This window comes from Chenopodium quinoa, unplaced genomic scaffold (genome assembly GCF_001683475.1).
Source record: "Chenopodium quinoa cultivar QQ74 unplaced genomic scaffold, ASM168347v1, whole genome shotgun sequence".
Classification (NCBI taxonomy): Eukaryota; Viridiplantae; Streptophyta; class Magnoliopsida; order Caryophyllales; family Amaranthaceae; genus Chenopodium; species Chenopodium quinoa.
In genome coordinates, this window is record NW_018744633.1 from 1,957,829 (window position 1) to 1,976,564 (window position 18,736).

General features: G+C 33.8%; 2 protein-coding genes, 1 long non-coding RNA gene and 1 other non-coding gene across 10 annotated transcripts; 2 read left to right on the forward strand and 2 right to left on the reverse strand.

Moving 5' to 3' along the window:
* Positions 1-285: 285 nt before the first annotated feature.
* TRNAG-GCC lies at positions 286-356 on the reverse strand. The gene has a single exon. It is a non-coding gene; the product is annotated as a tRNA-Gly (tRNA).
* An 80-nt stretch (positions 357-436) lies between these two features.
* LOC110700939 (probable protein phosphatase 2C 26) lies at positions 437-3,482 on the forward strand. 2 transcript variants are annotated; one of them, XM_021878506.1, is made up of 11 exons: positions 437-659; positions 1,174-1,225; positions 1,335-1,414; positions 1,514-1,595; positions 1,820-1,890; positions 1,975-2,054; positions 2,338-2,435; positions 2,581-2,704; positions 2,802-2,884; positions 2,980-3,028; positions 3,122-3,481. In XM_021878506.1, exons 1-11 carry the CDS (start codon positions 508-510, stop codon positions 3,217-3,219), a joined length of 969 nt encoding a protein of 322 aa, XP_021734198.1. In that variant the 5' UTR covers positions 437-507; the 3' UTR covers positions 3,220-3,481. The 2 variants fall into 2 exon arrangements, with proteins under 2 accessions (XP_021734198.1, XP_021734199.1); XM_021878507.1 differs by lacking the exons at positions 437-659; positions 1,174-1,225 and having other exon boundaries at positions 1,365-1,414; positions 1,820-1,894; positions 3,122-3,482.
* Positions 3,483-3,974: 492 nt separating this feature from the next.
* Positions 3,975-6,391, reverse strand: LOC110700940 (60S ribosomal protein L13a-4-like). Its single transcript, XM_021878508.1, has 5 exons — positions 6,263-6,391; positions 5,890-6,157; positions 5,170-5,286; positions 4,977-5,064; positions 3,975-4,349 (listed from the first exon to the last, which is right to left on the reverse strand). The coding sequence occupies exons 1-5, from the start codon at positions 6,264-6,266 to the stop codon at positions 4,206-4,208; spliced, it is 621 nt and encodes a 206-aa protein (XP_021734200.1). The 5' UTR covers positions 6,267-6,391; the 3' UTR covers positions 3,975-4,205.
* An 8,604-nt stretch (positions 6,392-14,995) lies between these two features.
* LOC110700941 lies at positions 14,996-18,736 on the forward strand. 6 transcript variants are annotated; one of them, XR_002507292.1, is made up of 8 exons: positions 15,005-15,294; positions 15,563-15,646; positions 15,959-16,027; positions 16,124-16,218; positions 16,416-16,490; positions 16,599-16,734; positions 17,516-17,660; positions 18,433-18,736. It is a non-coding gene; the product is annotated as an uncharacterized LOC110700941 (long non-coding RNA). The 6 variants fall into 6 exon arrangements; XR_002507289.1 differs by having other exon boundaries at positions 14,996-15,294; positions 15,507-16,027; XR_002507291.1 differs by having other exon boundaries at positions 14,998-15,294; positions 15,563-16,027.

Genomic DNA, 18,736 nt, shown 5'->3' on the forward strand with positions numbered 1-18,736 from the left:
GGTGACTTGTTCGGTTCATTTTGGGAGAATAAAGGCAAACTCGTGTTTATATTGGGCAGATTTAAAGGTTGGTTCATTTTGGGATAATAGAGCAAAGGTTGGTTTATTGTTGTTAAATTTTCCAAAATCATATTCTCTTCATGTATTCAAAAGTTGTTTTTTGCTTTTAATACCCATTTTTATTTCATATTAGTGATTTATTACTAGTCTTGTAAAGTATATATACAAATTTTGGATAGTACGGAAAAAAAAAGTTCAAAAATGTTGGGGCAAAAAAAAAAATATTGCACCAGCCGGGAATCGAACCCGGGTCTGTACCGTGGCAGGGTACTATTCTACCACTAGACCACTGGTGCTTATTGATATTATTTTCTTTCTTTATTACATAAATAATAATAATTGCAAAGTTATCTGATGCTGCAAATTGCTTATCCCCCAAAAGAAACGAGTCCACAAGATTGATAAGGTGAAGAGATTTATCGAAGAAAGGAAAAGGAGAAGAGAAAAATGGTGGTTAGTAGTAGCAGTGCATTCAGATCTTCATTGAGCTCATTTTTATTACCAACGAAAGTGACGAAACTATCATTAGGCAACAGAATTACCCTGCTTCCACTTTCTAATGTTGCTGCTCTTTCATCTCAAGTTACTTATCCTATCAAGTAATGTTCTTATTTATACATTTTTTTTTTTTAATTGTTAAACTATCATATTGTATAGCATATGAGTATTTGACTGTTAGTTGAAAAACAAGAAAAGATAATGATCAAATCCTACACAATTCTTTCTTAAAATCTTACCGTTTGAGCTTTGCTAGTTTATGAGATTGGATGATGCTTAGTACTATTTCATGATCTAGAATGATTCTTTGAGTATTTTATAAAAGTCTTTCATTTGATTCTCTTCAATATAAGCTTGATATTATTTCAAATTTGTGATGGGTTGTTACTTGTACTAGTAGAACCTTATTATGACCAATAATATACGAAGTATAATTTAGAGAAATCTTTCAGTAGCTATGATTTATGAATTGTATATACAAAGCATCAACTAAGTTTAAGTCATTATGATAGAGTATAAAACATATTCCTGGGCCCCAAGCGAATATTTTAGTTGATAAAAGTGCAGAATTACATGTTATTAAATCTGATGATTGTGAATTGTGATTATTCATAGGTCAGAGATGTCACTTTGTGTTGGAACACATCTTATACCTCATCCAAACAAGGTATGTAGGTAGTCTTCTTAAGTCTTTGCTGCTTTCTATTTTTCCCGCGGCATTCAATTCTTTGTATAGCCTATGGAAGGGAGTTGATATGATAGTTCTGCCTTTGTAGATTGAAAGGGGAGGAGAAGATGCTTTTTTCATTAGCAGCCACGGCGGTGGAGCTATAGCTGTTGCAGATGGAGTGTCAGGGTATGCAGTATGCATACTTCCTTACTCGTTACTAACTGATACTGCCTGAATAGTTGAATATTTATACTTTGTGTTGCGACTGCTGTCATTATGTGGCAGGTGGGCAGAACGCGATGTTGATCCTGCATTGTTTTCTAGGGAGCTGATGGCACATGCATCATCAATGGTGTATGATACAGAGGTAGTCACAGTTTCTATAAAAAAAAAAAGTTAAGCCTGTAGCATGTCAGTTAATTAGATGGAGAAGAAAACCAAAGGGAAACACATAGTTCCGATTGATTAATTAGCTCAACCAATTCACATTATTCAATCCCCTGCTATGTATGCCTTTTCTTCCTTAGTTTAAGCCTATCAAGGCATGTAGTATTGTCCAACTAAGCAAGGTGTCTATTTATATGCCAACAGGTGAATTATGATCCGCAGGTTTTGTTGAAAAAGGCGCATGCAGCTACCTCTTCAATGGGTTCAGCAACAGTGTAGGTTAACTCTCTAGTGAATACACACACAAATGTACTAAAAATATTTTAATTTGATTGTCTGATCTCTCACTTAACATACAGAATTGTTGCTATGATGGAAGGAAATGGGACTCTTAAGATTGCAAATGTTGGAGATTGTGGACTACGTGTTATTCGCAAAGGTGGTTACTGATACTAAAACTACTAATCTGAACTAAATCTACATCTTCTGTCCACTTTCTATGTTCTGCATTTGTGTCAATCCTCCTTTTTGATTCATAATATAATGAAGGCTGCACCACTTATACTAACAGAGTAAAAGTATATGTATATTGATGAATCTGTCTTAGCGAGTGACATACAAGTGTTACATAAGATGAGGGGCAGAATTAAGATGAATTGGTTCTTCTGAAGTTCTGATTATGTTTTCGTGTTAACAAATACCGGGGCTTAGTGATTCTGCAGGACAAATAATGTTCTCAACATGCACTCAAGAGCATTACTTTGATTGTCCTTATCAGTTGAGCTCAGAAACTTCAGGTCAAACATACCTAGATGCAATGGTAAGAAAATGTTAGGCCTGTTTTACTTTCCAAACATCTTTTACTCAAACTACTGTCAAACATTAATCCCTTTTTGTATGTCATCATATCTTTCACACTTCATTCATTAATAGTTTTCATTTCTTAATTGCTTAAATATAAACAGGTGAGCAGTGTAAAATTGGAGGAGGGAGACATTGTAGTTATGGGATCAGATGGTCTTTTCGACAATGTTTATGACAGAGAAATTGCATCAACTGTTGCAAGCAACAGCGACGTAGCAGAAGCCGGTACTTCCTCCTGCTATAAAATTTACTGTAAATATATTGTTTCTCGGAATTATTAATCTTGAAGAAGTCCTAACTTAGTTGGATTTTTTTATGCTAGCCAAGGCATTAGCTAGGCTAGCTAGAGATCACTCAATGGACATCAGTTTCGACTCTCCTTATTCATCAGAAGCTCGAACCAAGGTAAAACAATCCTAGTAAGAATGTTGTTTGTTCCTCCTAAGTTGTTCATTACACCATACACTTGGTTAACTCATTCAATATAATCGGTGTTGTAGGGTATTGATGTGCCAGATTGGAAGAAGTTGCTAGGAATGAAGCTAACAGGCATTGATTACATATCTTTAGTCAAATCAATTCTTATTGATACTTTCTTGTGTGATGCTTACAGATTAACCGAAATTTGTGGTCATTAAGCAGGGGGGAAATTGGATGATATCACCGTCGTCGTTGGTGAAGTTGTAAAGCTCGCTGAAAGTTCCTCGGATATGGTTCAGACTTCAGAGATTAACAAGTAAATCAAAGCTTGCCTGTTCTTCAGGCTATGTGGTTGAGCTGATAGCAGTGATGGATCCAGAAAATCTAAAATGGGAATGTACATTAAATATCAAGCTAGAAATTCCTCTGTTTTCAAAGCTTATCTTTACCCTATTGATATTAATTTTATGATTTTGAGAATGCAAAAGCAAATATTGAATCAATTAAAACGAAACAAATTGTTTTTGTCTAAGCATTACAATTCTCTTTAATATAGTTTGAGGAACTCAATGCTTAATATACTGAATCATTGATTACAATTCTCTTTAATATAGTTTTTGTCTAAGCATGTGCAAGTAACCTGTTTCATCCACGGATCCACCCTCTTCGCCCTCCTCATAAGCATGTGCGAGTAACCTGCTTGCCTGGAAGGTAAGGAGAAGAGGTTGTAACCATTGTATAGTAGTGGCTGGGGAGGGGGAAGGCTGTGGCGGTGAATGAAACTAATATAAGTTTGTTTAGTCTATAACCAGTTAGACAATTCTCTACAGCCTACAGTGTCTACCAGATCCATCGCAAAGTGAAAGGAGTCCAACAAAATCAAAATCCAACATCCGTGTTAACTACACTTCTGCAGCCTGCTTGTCCTGTAAAATTGAGTTTTAGTCTAGGAGCACATATGTCAAACTGCAGTATGTTGCTTAAGGTGTAAATTGGAGCTTCACAAGCAAAAGCCAAGGTTTAAGTTTAGGTCTTGACAAACTCTGAGCCTAAGACAAGCTAGATTAAGATTTACTCAGGTAGAACAGAGACCTATATATGCTCAAAAAAGTTAAGCACCACAACAAATGACCTACATTCATCATATTAGGTGGCCAACAAAATCAAAATTAGTGCCAAAACACACGATAACAAAGATGATGGATGTATGACACAAATGATTTAAGACTAAATGGCAATACATAAAAAGTATAAAACAACTCAATTTGTCTAGTTTAACAAAACTGGAAGCAATCAACTTCTATCCTCAATACTTGACTGGTGCAAGAATTTCTAGTTGGGAACCAAGCTTCTCCTCAGTTGCCTTCTCAGCCTTCACCCTCAATTTGTTGAGCTGCTTCTTCCTTTCGTAAACAACTTTGGACCTCTCCTTTCTTTTCTCCTCAAGCTCCTGCAAGTCAAAACAACAGTCAGCAGAAAAATACCAACACAGCAAGTTAAGACAGATTTAGTTCATAGTTCCAGGATTCAAGAACAGATGAGATCAAATATCACAACCAGGTTTCCATCATAGCAAACAAGTCATGCACACATAAAATTCTAAACTTCAAGCAAACAAGTTCCTACATTAGAGAATGTGTATATTAAAACAATGCCTCATTAGTAGCACCAGCAGATTGAATGGGAGCAAAAAAATCAATTCAAATACATACTTCATCTGATGAAAACATATTGCTTGAGCAAATGCAAAAGGTTGCAGACAATAGAATTTTAAGCATCAGCTAACATTTATTATAATTATAATGAAATATGGTCAAACAACAATGACAAGACTAATTTATTTAAACCAGAACATACACATGCTGAGAAAACTACAATTTTCAGATCATAATAGGACTAATGAATGTAGTCCACAATAGAAACTAATTGAAGTCTATGTATCAACCAAGTATAATAAAGCACCACAATTATAACATGATAAGTAACTAAACATGAGCAAAAAAACAATTTAAACGAGGTTCAACAAGCAAATAAGTAGAGATAAACGACGACAAAAGCTACTAAAAAATATGCGTACCCTGATGGTGTCGTAGTGGTTCCAGCCGACTTCCTTTGATAGACGGCCAAGCAAGCAGTATTTGTGACCCTTTTGAAGCCTCAACACCCTGAATTAACCCAACATGTGACACTGTCAATACTTAGAGGCAAAATGTCACAGCAAAATCAAATTCGAAACTGTAATCAACAAAATTAAGAATGATCCAACTCACTTGAGAGCGTCGGGAACAACCACCCTCTTGATTTTGTCATAAGGTGGGGGAACTCCCTCATACACCTTCAACCTTGCCAATGCAGCGGCTCCCCTCTTTGTCTTGTGAGGAATCATACTAAACAAGCAATTTCACAATCAATACCATTTACCACAAACGATGATCACTCAACAAAAAATCAAACTCTAATCACAAGGAGACCAGAACCTCTAAAACCATAAGAGTGTATTAATCTACGAGAGGATCCAACCATATTTTATCTCACAATTAAATCTTTTTCTTCTACTCTGTATTTTTCAAGTAATAAAAGCTTTTTAATAAAGTGGCAGAAAAACAAATGTAGCAATTTGTGATAGGAGATAAACATGAATGTTAATCTTGGAGGCAAACTTTAATCTACAACAATCAGAATTATAAACCTATTAACTTGATTCAACAAAATGCGTTATGTTTAAATTAAAATAAAGAATAGGATTTAGTATTTAAATCAAAAACAGGCAGAAATAAGTACTCTATCCTCTAAATATCACAGTTAGCTAAATCCAATTTTCAAGCATAAATAATAAATTAAGTGAAAAATCGCAAAAAAAAATTCATGAACAAACTACATTTCTCAAACATAGAAGCAATCCTATATCATCATGTATCAATCAAACATAAAAAAATAGCAAATAAAACAAAAAATACAGAATCCAAAATACAGAGAAAATCAGGAAATACCCTCGAACAGTACGCCAGAAGATCTTAGAAGGAGCACGGAAATGAATAGGACCATGAGAAGGCTTAGTGTTCATCCTCTTACGAAGAAATCGAAGGTACTTCATCTTCTGCCGAACAAGACCACCAGAAAGTGCGATCTCTTCGCAACGAACCACAACAACACGCTGCCCAGTAAGAAGCTCCTTTGCAACAATGGAGGCTAGACGCCCCAACATGTGGTGTCGGGCGTCCACGACCACTCTCTTCGCCATTACTCCTGAGCCTGAAACTGCAATCAACATTCACAGTTATCATATTGAACAATGATCAAAATTACATAAAATTGTTGCGCAAATTCGAACAAGAAGAAGAAGAAAGAGAGAGATGGAGTTACCCATGGCTGCTGCAGCAGAGAAATGCTGAAATTAGGGTTTTGGTTTCGACTAATAATTGAAATAGGGGCTTGGAGGGTTAGGGTTTCTTCTCATACTTCGGTTTTTATGATAATGGCCTTCTGTTTCGTAAAGTGGGCCATTTTTTGGGCTTTTATATAGTGGAAATGCGCTTTGGATATCACCATTGTAATTACCGGCCAGGCTCGGCCCGTTAAAATTGACTATGATATAGTGGAATTTTGACCCATTCGATAACTTAACTGACCCAAATAGATTAACTCCATAAGACCCCGTTTTTTAGAGCTGCTCTGTTGAATCCTGCTCTGCTCAAATCAAATATGTTCTGCTCTGCTCTGTTTTTAAATAATAATTAATAATAACAACAATAATAATTAATATTCAATAAAAAAAGTATTAATATTGTATTGATGATAATAATTTATTATTTTGAATAATTATAATTATTATTAATATTAAAAATAATTTTAATAATTATTAATATTAATAATAATTAATATTTATTAATCATAATAATAATTATTATCAATAATAATATTTAATAATTCAAACTATAAAAAATTAATATTTAATAATATTATTAATTAATAATTTCTAATAATTATAACAATTCTTTCAAAATAAATAAATAATAATAACAATTAATAACAATTTCTTTTATAAACATTTGATATTAGAATCATAATGTGTAAAAACATTTTATGTGGGTATTGATTGTTAGTTCATTGAGTTGAATTATTTTTCAAATCTTTCCATACATTTTAAGATTAAAAAAAAAAAAAAGTTGTTTTCAAGTAGTACTTTGTATATTATTATTATTATTTTTAGGGTAAAAATATATGATTAAGAAAAATTTATAAGTAAAATCATTATTACTCATTAAATCATTTTATTTTAAAATTTTTGTGAAATAAATATAAGTAAACCGTTGTCTTTTATCTTTCTACTATTAACATATGTTAAATGTGGTACACGTATATTTATGTTTTCACTCACCTAAAAGAAATAAAAATAAAATAAAATAAAATAATAATAATAATAATAATAATAATAATAATAATTAGTAATAATAATAATAATAATAATAATAATAACAGCAGCAGCAGCAGCAACAACAGCAGCATCAATAATAATAATAATAATAATAATAATGTTGAAATTTGTTCTGCTCTGCTCTGCTATCTTGAGATCTGCTCTGCTGACATTTAATCTGCTCTGCTCTGCTGACCCCTACTCTGCTCTGTTCTGCCCAGAAGCTCAAAAGAACAGGGTCTTTGGTTTATAATGGTTGTGCTATAGCGGGCCGTTATTTGGAATTTTGTATTGGGAAAATACAATTGTTTATGAACTAGTCTTACAATTGTCCTACATCCCATGAAAAAGAACACTGCCTGCACCCCCATCCTTCGCGCGTGTCCCGCCCCTACTCCCGCCCCTTTTCATTTATGAACTAGTCTTAAAATCATGCGATGCACAGCTGTCTAATGTATTATACAATACTTTTTTTTGGTATTTGAACGTATAGTTATTTATTGATCTAAAAACTCTTATGAATTTTTAGAAATTTAACAATAACATTTAAACACTCATCCCCAAAAATATTAATACATGAAATCGAATTTTATTAATCAGAAAAGATGTAAATTTTTACCCAAAAATATTAATATATTTAAGTGAATTTCTAACCAGAAAAGATGTACATTCTTACCAAATAAACATTGCAAAAAAAAAAAGGATAATCAAATGAACACAACAATCTTGCCTAATACTCGCAATTTTTTATGGAATTTATGACAATTGGATACGAAACTTGTGACAATTGGAGATGGAAAATAAATTAACTTCTTCTCAACGTCCCACAAACATATTAGTCGTTAGATACCATAAACCCAATTTTGGTCATGCAAATAAACTAAAATCTAACTAAATCAGTCTAAGCAATCACACAAACTTGACGACCCAGAAGTTATGAAAACATAGTAAAAAGAAGCATCAATTAACAATATAGGTAAATGAGAAAGAAAATATAAATTATGAAAAAAAAATAAAAGAAATAATTCCTAGCATCACAAATCTATACCAATAAATTCACCACTACAACCTGATTTCAAATATGAAACCCCAAACTTAAACTTGCAAAAATACAAACCTTGTTGTAACATACTACCTCCAGTTTTTATTAATTGACATGTTTTGACTTTAGCACTATTCACACACTTTCCTTTGACTTTGTTCTGTGATTGATATATAATGAAAAATATAGTGATGTGAGATCTTTTTATAAAAATCATGATATTAAATTTTTATAATTTTTACTTATTGGAAATTATTATAATATCAAGTTTTTATAATTTTTACTTATCGGAAATTTTTATAATTTTTGCTTATCGGAAATTAAAGATGCTAAAGAAATGTCTCAACTAAAAAGAAATTGAGGAAGTATCTGACAAAATCGATCACGAAAACCCAATTTTTTAAGCAAAAAACTCAAAATTTGGTTGGAGAGATCAATTGCATGTGTATTGTGATATAAATAGGAGAGGGAATATGGAACAGACTATTAAAGAAACAAATTTTATAAACAGATGATGAACAATGATAAGAGGAAAAGAAATAAACAAGTATAAAAGAGAAAAAAAAAATTGAAACGCTTCACTATGATGTTTTTTTTTTTTTTTTTTTTGGAAAGGACACTTCAGTAAGATAGATAAATAGGGCTTAAATTTTTGTAAAACCAAAATAACAAAATTTATATTTAACAAAAAAAAGTCAGAAAAGGTCACAACTCTTGAGATTTTTTTTTGGTATTTTTTGTTTTAATAATAATAAATAAATAAATAAAAAAGGAAGTGGACACGTGTCCTTCTAACTTCATATTTTAAAATAATAGTATAGATTTGATGGAAATTTATAGAAATGTTCATTTCTAAATTGACAAATTTTCATTTATGTATCATTAGATGTTTATTTTTATAACAAGGAGTCTTTTGTTCAAATTAAAATATTTTTAGAATTGGATATTAAGAATTTTTTAAAAATAAAAATGAGAGAAAATTTATTTATAAAGTTTACACATTCGAATAATTTTTATTATAAGAATTATTGCATCATCCAATGTTCATTTTTGTTTATTCGTGTTTCAACAGATATCATTTTTGTATTATCAAATGTTAATTTCAAGAGCTATGTATAAGTTTCGTAGTAGTAAAACGTATGCAAATATATACGTATTAGAGTTTTATTTATTCTAATAAAACGTTGTTAAAAAATAATTTCCAATAAAAAATAATTTTAATTTAATTACAATAATACTATTACATGTAGTTGTTCCATAAACATGAAAGTGAACCAAATATACTATGTTTCTTAATTATTATTATTATATTGTTTTTTTTTTAGAAATACTAACCCAAAATTACACATAATAAGTGTTTATTATTATTATTATTATTATTATTATTATTATTATTATTATTATTATTATTATTGTAGCATGTGTAATATATAATATTCATAGAAATCCATATTGTCACACTCCTACAAAATACAAAGGATTAAAAGAAAAAAAAAAAAAACAAAGTTGTTTCAATTTTGTAATAAATTATAGGCAAGTAAGGTAATTCTGTAGTTGGGCACATGAGAAATGACTGCTTGAGTTGTCATGAACTCACATGACTTGAATATTACTTTTTGATAAAGTAATTTTATGAGTTGTCACTTCAATTGTTTGAATTACTCATTTATTTTTGCTTACGCCTTGTTTCTTTGGCTTCAGCAATGGTTACTTCAACCTGCCGAACCATTTTGCTTAGTAACTCTAGCTTTGGCACTTGGTTTAGAGCTTGGGTTTAGACGAACCATCTTCAGCTCAAATGAGCTTTGGTTCTTCGGCTTGGATGAGCCTCGGTTCGGATGAACCATTTTCGTCTCGGATGAATCATTTTCGGCTCGGATGAATCACTTTCGGCTCGGATGAGGTTCGGCTCGGATAAGGTTCAGCTCGGATGAACCACCTTTGGCTCGGGTTACGTTCGGCAATGGTCAGGAGCTTGAACCTCAGCAAAGCTTGCAAAGGGATGAGCTTTGGCTCTCAAACATGGTACATGCTTGGGTGAGCTTTGGTTCGGATGAACCATCTTAGTACCTGCTGAAACACCTTCAACTAGCCCAGAACACCTTCGGTCTGGGCTGAATTACCTTTAGTCTCGGCCAAAAAACCTTCGGCTTGCCCAAAACACCTTCGGCCTTGGCTGAATTACCTTCGGTATTGGCTGAAAAACCTTCGGATTGCCTAAAACACTTCGCCTTGGGCTGAATTACCTACGGCTTGCCTAAAACACCTTCGGCCCTTGGCTGAAAAACCTTTGGCTTGCCTAAAATACCTTCGGTCTGGGCTGACAAACTTTCGGTTTGCCCAAAACACCTTCAGCCTGGGCTGAAACACCTTCGGATAGTCTTGGGCTTTGAATTCCTTTTGCTTATCCAAGCTATTTGCTTCGAATTTTTAGCATGGTGAAAATTTGAGCTTTATTAAGCTTCGACAATGGTAGACAACCTCAGATTTTCTTTGGCTGCTACTTTAGATGTAGTGTGAAGAGAAATAGGGAGTTCGACAGGAAAGAATAATTTTTTCCTTGGTCACAGTTAAAAAAATTGAGTTTCTGAGAGGGTCTAGGGAGTGGGGGAAGAGGCGGTGAGTATTCACTTGGTTGTCACTAACCCGTGAACAACAACAGTTATCACAAGCAGTTTAAATCTTTGCAGAAACTTCAGGACAGCTACTAAATACTTGCACAATTGAAAAATATATTGAAATCTTGACTACACAAATAGTTTAAGGAATTACTCATAAAGCCTCAAGTCAAATGAACACCAAAAGGAACATAAAAAGTCAAACAATGACCTCTCTATTTGAACTCGGATAAAAACGAACCCAAGGGAATTAAAACACCATGGCTTGTGCACGAATTTCGGCTTGCTAATCATCCTTCAACCTCCGAGCCTAAACCCAAAAGACGTAAAACAAATGTTCATCATGGTACATCACAATCCCAAGGCTCCAAACCAAAAAATATGGTAAGCAATTTATAGAGTATAACTTTGAAGCAATTTATTTGTAAATAATGTTTCTGTACGTTTTTAAATGGATTTTAACAAGTTTTTATTTATTTGGAGTTGGATGGTTGGACGTTATGCAAAGTTTATAGACTTGCTAGAAATGTCAAGGTTGGAGCTCTAAACCCGAGTCATCAAGAGGAACAACATCTTCATCAATAGGAGGAGCAACATCAAGCTATTTGTTGGTTGAGACGATTAATACAAGAGGGGGGGTGAATTGTATTAAGTTCCTAATGACTACTTTTTGCGGATGAATAAACAATGCATGTAGGAACTTGCTAAAACACACAGATTTTACGAGGAAACCTTCCAGGGCCCAACTGGAAGTAAAACCTCGACCCTACCTTAGGGATTTCAAACACAAAACACTTCACTATAATAGGGCAAACACCAAGTTACAACCTATTAGACACAGACCTTTATTTCACAAGTTCCTACATGCAAGTGTACGACACCTAGTATGATAGGTAAGCAATGCACAAAATCCAAAACTAATATGACAAGTTAGAAGCTTGGTAAACTTACTCAATTATAGCACTGTGATTTCTCCACGCATAAACTTACAAAAACCTAAAACCATTTTGCTCTCTACTATTTATACAAGTAACACTCATATAGAAAAGTAGGTTTTCTAAAAGATAAATTAGTTAACTTATCTTTAAACACGGTTTTATGTAAATTAAGTGGGATAAAATCTTTTCCAAAAAATAAGATTAAAAAGATATTTATTAAAGAGAGTTATCTTTTTAACAAACCGATTTAAAGAAAATAATCATTTTAAAAAAATCTTTTCCTAAAATCTATCTTTTATTATTTTCCATATTTATTTTATTTAATTTACCAAGAAAACTTATCACGCTTCTAATAAATTTCATGCACTAACCTACTTAACATATTAACAATAATTTATAAAATAAAAACCTTAACTAAATATTATTGTTGCGCCGCACTTTGATCAGGTAGATTACTTGGGCTCCAAGCGTAATAAGTTCCACCAAAGAACTTAAACTTGCTTGTCTTCAAGTTCCTGTTAGGGAATGTTCCTGTTAGGGAACTTAGTTCTTGTTAGAGAACTCTTCCTCTGATTTGTTTGACTTCTTCAATAAAGATCTCTTCATGTCTTCTTAGTTTCAGATACTTCTTCAATCACCAAGATCAATCTTCACCTAAACTAATCACACACTAGAGAACCTTTATTAGTTAAGTTTGCTTTAGTTCAAGTTCCTCATCATCAAAACCATTATGCTTCAACAATTTCCCCCTTTTTGATGATGACAAACTTAAGCAAACTCTAAAACAAGTTAAACAAAATAGAAGGTCGTATTTTTGAGTTTTTTATTTATTGACAAAAAGTAAACACTCACAAAAACAAACAAAAATAAAAAGCAATAAAGGCAAAAATAAACAAAACAGAAATAAACTAAACTACTATAGCATCTTATCAGAGAAATTTCTGATACTTTCTTAACTAGAACCCAGAACAACTTTAGCCTCCAGGTTTGCTTCTTCTTTTCCCCCTTTTGGCATTATCAAAAAGTCATGTTTTTCAAGTTATTAAGCATCTAACCACAGCCCCACAAGCAATTCATCGAGTGTGGGAAACTAAAGGCAGCGCTATTAACTTTCCTTAAGTTAGTTCCACTCTCTTGCATAAGCATTCATAACATACAAATACACACATGCATAGACAGTTCCAAAAGGTATTCATTAAAAACCAAAGATAAACATCATGCTAAACAAATCCTTACAAACCAAAAATAAATTGTTCAAGCATTAAAAACAAATGTTGAAAATGTTCATGACTGCAAAAGGGAGTAAGGATAGGCTAATATAAGTAAGCTGAAAGGTGAATGGCTAAGTTTGCAAGAGGCTCAGAATCTGTTTGTTGTCTTCCTTTTGTTGTGCAATGAGAGCTTCCAGCTTGTGCTCAAGACTCTGTATCCGCTGATGAAACTCCTCCTTTTGTTCCTTCAAAGAGTTTTCCTGTTCCTGCACAAGCTTCTTTTGGTCTTTCAATGCTTTCCCTTGCTCTTGTACAAGTTTTTCCAGCTTTTGAATTTGAACCTTTCCAACTTATTCCTTCACTTGAGTTTCAACTCTCTCCATTCTGTCCATCAGCTTTGCAACTTTCCCATCAAGCACTTTCTCATCAATATCCAATTCTAAGGGCTTCTCTAGACTGGTTTGAGGGATAGTACTTGTTGATAGCCTCCTGCTTTTCCTAACAGGTTGCTCCACCACAGCTTTTTCTTTTCTTTTTCCTATTCCTTTTTCTTTCTTCTCCTTACCCTTCTCCAACTTCTGTATTTTCCCTTGAACCACCTCCAGACTAATCCCAGCCAGTGTTTCTTCATTGATCACATTTTCTGGCTTTTCATCCAAGCCACCATACTTTCCTTTTAACACCACACCCAGATTTTCAAAAATAGTAGACAAAATGACTCCATACCTGTAGACACCCATTTGTGTCTCCCCAAAACCAAACCCGGTGATGAGTACCTTTCCCGTCAAATCATAATCGAATGAAGTGAAAGTGTGGAAAGTCTAGTGTTGCGGATAGTTTTAATTTATTTTCTCTTCTCTCTATTTTTGAAAACTTATTTTAAGAAAACAGCCAATCCAGTTTGGTTGGTCCATGATATAGGTCTAATAGTAGTGTAGTTGGATGGGGCTTGACAAGAGCTTTCCAACGATATATTATAAGCCCAATTCCGATGAACATTGAGGAAGTTATGGCCAATTTACTAAATTGGGCCCGGTTTGAGCCTTATATGCGGCCTAATGATCTAGGGGAGGGCCTAATATAGATTTATCACTCCTAATGCAATTAGGAATGGTTTTAATCTTCTAGATTCTTCTAGAAGGTTCTTTTTATTTCTAATTCAATTAGCATTGATAAATTGACTTTTGTTGACTTTTCAGAGTTTTAATTAAAATCAAAGAGCATTTTTGAGGAAAAGATACAATTTTATCATCCTGTACGGCAAAATTTATCTGATTTGAGAAAACGCGTCAAAAACAGGGTTAGCGCCAAACGCCAGGCATTGACGCCTGGCGCTGGCATTGGCGTCTGGCGCCAATAAGCTGGCGTTGGCGCCAGCTCTATTTCTGTGCGCCAATGCTTTGTTTTGTTAATTTTATCTTTTTGGCTGATTTTCTCTATAAATAACGTATTAAAAACTCCGTTTTCGATAACGAGATTTCATCTAAAAAACAGTTTTAACGAATACATTCACCTACAACCAGTTTTCATTCTCTCATTCTTTAATCATTCATCATATCCATCTTTCTTTCTCTTTTCTAAACTAGTCTTTTATATACAAAATTCCGCATTCGCAAGATCTAGAAACACCTAGCCATATTCGAAGTTGCCTTCGCCCTTGTGGGGAATAAATTTCAAACATTAACCCCTAGCTTGAACCCCACTGTGATCATACACTAAAGTACGGTGGCGTCCACACTAATAGAAAAATATAAAAAGGCACCGAGCCATGCCCACCGATTTTTAAAAACCGGTGGGGAAAAAATGGGCGGGATTAGGCTTTTTTTAATTGCCATCGGTTTAAACCAAACGTTGGCATATGTTTTAAAGGCCATCGGTTCAAACCGGTGGCAATATAATTAAAAAAAAATCGCCCCTATATTTTCTTTCACTTTGCGCGTTCTCTCTCTCTTTCCTCCATCTCGTGTTCTCTCTCCTCACTCCTCAACTAGATCTCCCTCTTCTCTCTCTCTTTCCTCTCTCCACCGTGCCGCCGTCCATTCCTCCCGCTTCCCTCTGTTCATGTTCACGGTGCGTCAGTCGGACGGTCCTAGCAACGGCGGCAGTGGCGCAAGGAGCTAATACAAACCCACCTCTCGTCGTTTCCCCCTCGCGAAATGATTTTCCCTGAAGGTTCGTTCTTTTTTCTTCTTTTCTCTTTAATTAATTTCTTTATTTCGTGATTTTTGAGTTTTTATTTTTCTCAAATTTACAATTTCATGTTTTCGGAAACCAAGGGTTTTCTGATTTTCGATTTTAATTATATATTACTCCATAGAAATTGTTCCTTTCTCAATTACATGCAGCACCGCAATTACTGAATTTTGACAACATTTCATTGTCAGATTTCTTGAAATCATATAGATCTGTGTTTTTGAGCTTTCAAATTACTAATGTGTAGTGGAGCGAACTTGGGTACGGGATTTAACCCGGGTATTGTGGCCATGTGAAGGTTGGGTATGGTGATGAGTTTGATGATGATGAGGTAAAGGATGTCTCTTGATAATTTTTCTGCATTTTCGTGATAATCTGACCCTAATTACAGAAAAAATTGAACTTGATATAGGGCTTATCAATGTTGTCTTTGATATGTATATCCACGTAGGTTTGTTATGTTGAGATTTGATTTATATTTGTGATCAATGTTGAATTTTGGTTTTGTCTATAAATCACTTAATTCTTAAGAAATAGGTATGTAGGAACTCAATTTTGGTCGAACAATTTAATTTTGAAGTACTGCTTTTTGCTCGTGAGATTTGTCAATATTTTGTGTGTATAGTAATTGTTTCTCACATAGGTTTGTTGTGATGGCTGTGATGTTTGGGAGCATGTTGAGTGTGCTGAAATCTGTGGCAAAAATCTCAAGGTTGGTTCACTCTTTGTTTTTGTTTTATTGACAAGACCTGGTGCTTGTAAAGACTGTTTTTAGAGGATTTATTTGTACATTCTGTTTCTATCTAAGGATTTGGAAGATGCGGAATATTACTGCCCTGATTGCAAGCCAAAGTTTGCATTTGAGCCATCATACTCTGTAGCTCTACCTGAAGTCAACCCAAAGTACGTGTTTACTTCTGTTTGTTGTTACTGTTGCTTTACTTTCATTGTTATCATCATTATTAATATTGTTATGGATAATTTATTATAGATTTACAGCAAATACTTTTATTATTATTACTATTATTGTTGTTTCTGGCATTTATACAACCGATTTTGAGCTCAAACAATTTAGTAAGAGTTACTATTGTATGATACAGACAACCTGTGCCATCCGATGAGGTAACTGTTGCGTGCAATGGTATGGAGGCATCATATATCCCAAGCCTTCACTTGTAAGTTCTAAAGGTTACAAAAATTATATATTATGCTCTTTTAAATTCTTTTTTTACATTTTGCAAACAATCTGCTATTAATTTGATTACCTGTGCTCTTCTTTTTAGGGTTGTGTGTAAGTGTGGTAAATGTGGGACAAGGAAGTAGTCATTAAGTGAATGGGAAAAGCACACTGGTTGTAGAGCCAAGAAATGGAAGCATAGCGTCAAAGTCAAAGGCTCAATGATCCCCTCGCATCAATGGGTAAGGCAGTCCTTTCTGCTTTAATTTGAATATGTCAAAACATTATGATTATCTTGGATTTAGCTAGCATAGTTGTCGTTTGGTGGTCTCCTTGTACAGTGTGATCATACTCAATACTCACGCTGTCGGATTTCTGAATCACTTATGATGAAGGATATGAGATCATTTAAGTGAAAGACTCTTGATAGTTTTTCATAGTATTTGTTTAAGCAAGGATATGTTTAGTGCAAAGTTTTAATGAGATAGATGATATTTATGCAACCTTTGATGAATCTTTGTATTAGAAACACCAAGATCTATCATATATGGATAATATATTAGTAGGAATGATCAGTTGGGAAATGCTATATCTGCATATTAATGCATTAATTGAAGTAAAGTACTCAGATTTTGTATGTTGGTTATAACCGAGTTTAGCAGTAGGTTTGCTGAATTTAAATGACATTTCCAGGTGTTGATACAAAGGACTAGTGTTTTGTAGTCTATTTTTAATATGACTAGAAATAATAGACATTCATTTATTCATTTGCATAGAAAAAGAAGATAATCTTTGTGCATGGCTCTCTGCATTTTTTATGTAATGTATTTAGTGGAAACAAAGAAAATCTTTGCTAGTCTATTTACATGAGAGAATGTGTATATGTAAATATGAGGCACAGTTAATATATGACTTCGATTTTTTTCTTTATTCTATGTTATATAAGCCCGTTTTCAATATACAATTAGAAAAGCTCCATTTTGCATATCATGACTTATTATTTACATTTTATAATTCTCTCAGGTAGTTGCATCACATATCTATGCTGATAATCGGGCCCCTATTGAGAAATTAAAAGATGGTGAAGCTCCCCTTTTGACAACTTGCAATCAAAAGCTGCTTATAACTGTACGATGATGGTTGTAGCTCTTATTGGTGCTCACCCTGCGTAAGTATCATGAAAGATTCTAAAGAATGTATACACTAAATTTGATCAGAGCAGTAGTTCTATAGAGTGTATAAGTATACACTAAATTTGATCAGGTATCTAGTCATCAAATGAACATAGAATGTTACTTGGACTCCTCACATAAATTAGACTATAAGTTTCTGAGTTACCATACATTTTTAATTCCTGAGGCATGTGCATATATTGTGAATTCTGAGTGCAGTTCTTTTCTTTCTTATGTTGCTTGTGACAACTGGTATCTCTCTTTGCAAAATTTATTAAGCCCCCCCCCCCCCCCCCCCCCCCCCCCCCCCCCCCCCCCCCCCCTCTTTATTATTTTTTTGGTGAAGATCTAGTGAACATATGTACAAAACCCATCTTTGAGTTTTCCTTTGTTCTAAGTTGGCTGGAAGTGGCCTGTGCATGTGGCCTGGTCCTGCCTGAGAGACTCTTGGCACTTGTCCTGTGCTACATTTCTGAAAATCAGCATAGCAACTTGGTCCTGCCGACTGAGATGCTGCACTATATGCTGTGCTAGAGCTATTGTCACTTGTCACTTCTGCTCTGCCCTACCGAGGCTGTTGTAAATTGTTTATTCCAAATGCTGGTTTGATTTGTTTATCTGATTTATGATTTGTTTACTCTGATTTGTGTAGGTTCTTGTTCAAAACGCTATAAGTTGATTGATTGATTGTATTGTCTGGAATTTTACTTCTTCCGTAATAATGAACTTGTAATTTGGTGAAAATATACTGAAGTCTGTCAATTTCAGGAAGAATTAGTCTGGCCAGAATTAGATCAGTTGCTTCGGGATGAGGATGATGAAGTTGGAGGAAGTGGCAAATAACCAAGCAAAGAATTCACCAAATACTACTGTAAGGGCTCACAGTGAAGAAGGTACTAGACAACCTGATAACGGGCTTAATGCTGGTTGAGAATTTGCCTAAAAATTCATGTTGTTCATGCCACTATGTTTTTCGAGGAATATTGTAATTTTACAGCTTTTTTATGAAAAACAATGTAAGTTAAAATATATGTAAGTGTTTATATATCATTTTAAGTGAAAAAAATGCAAA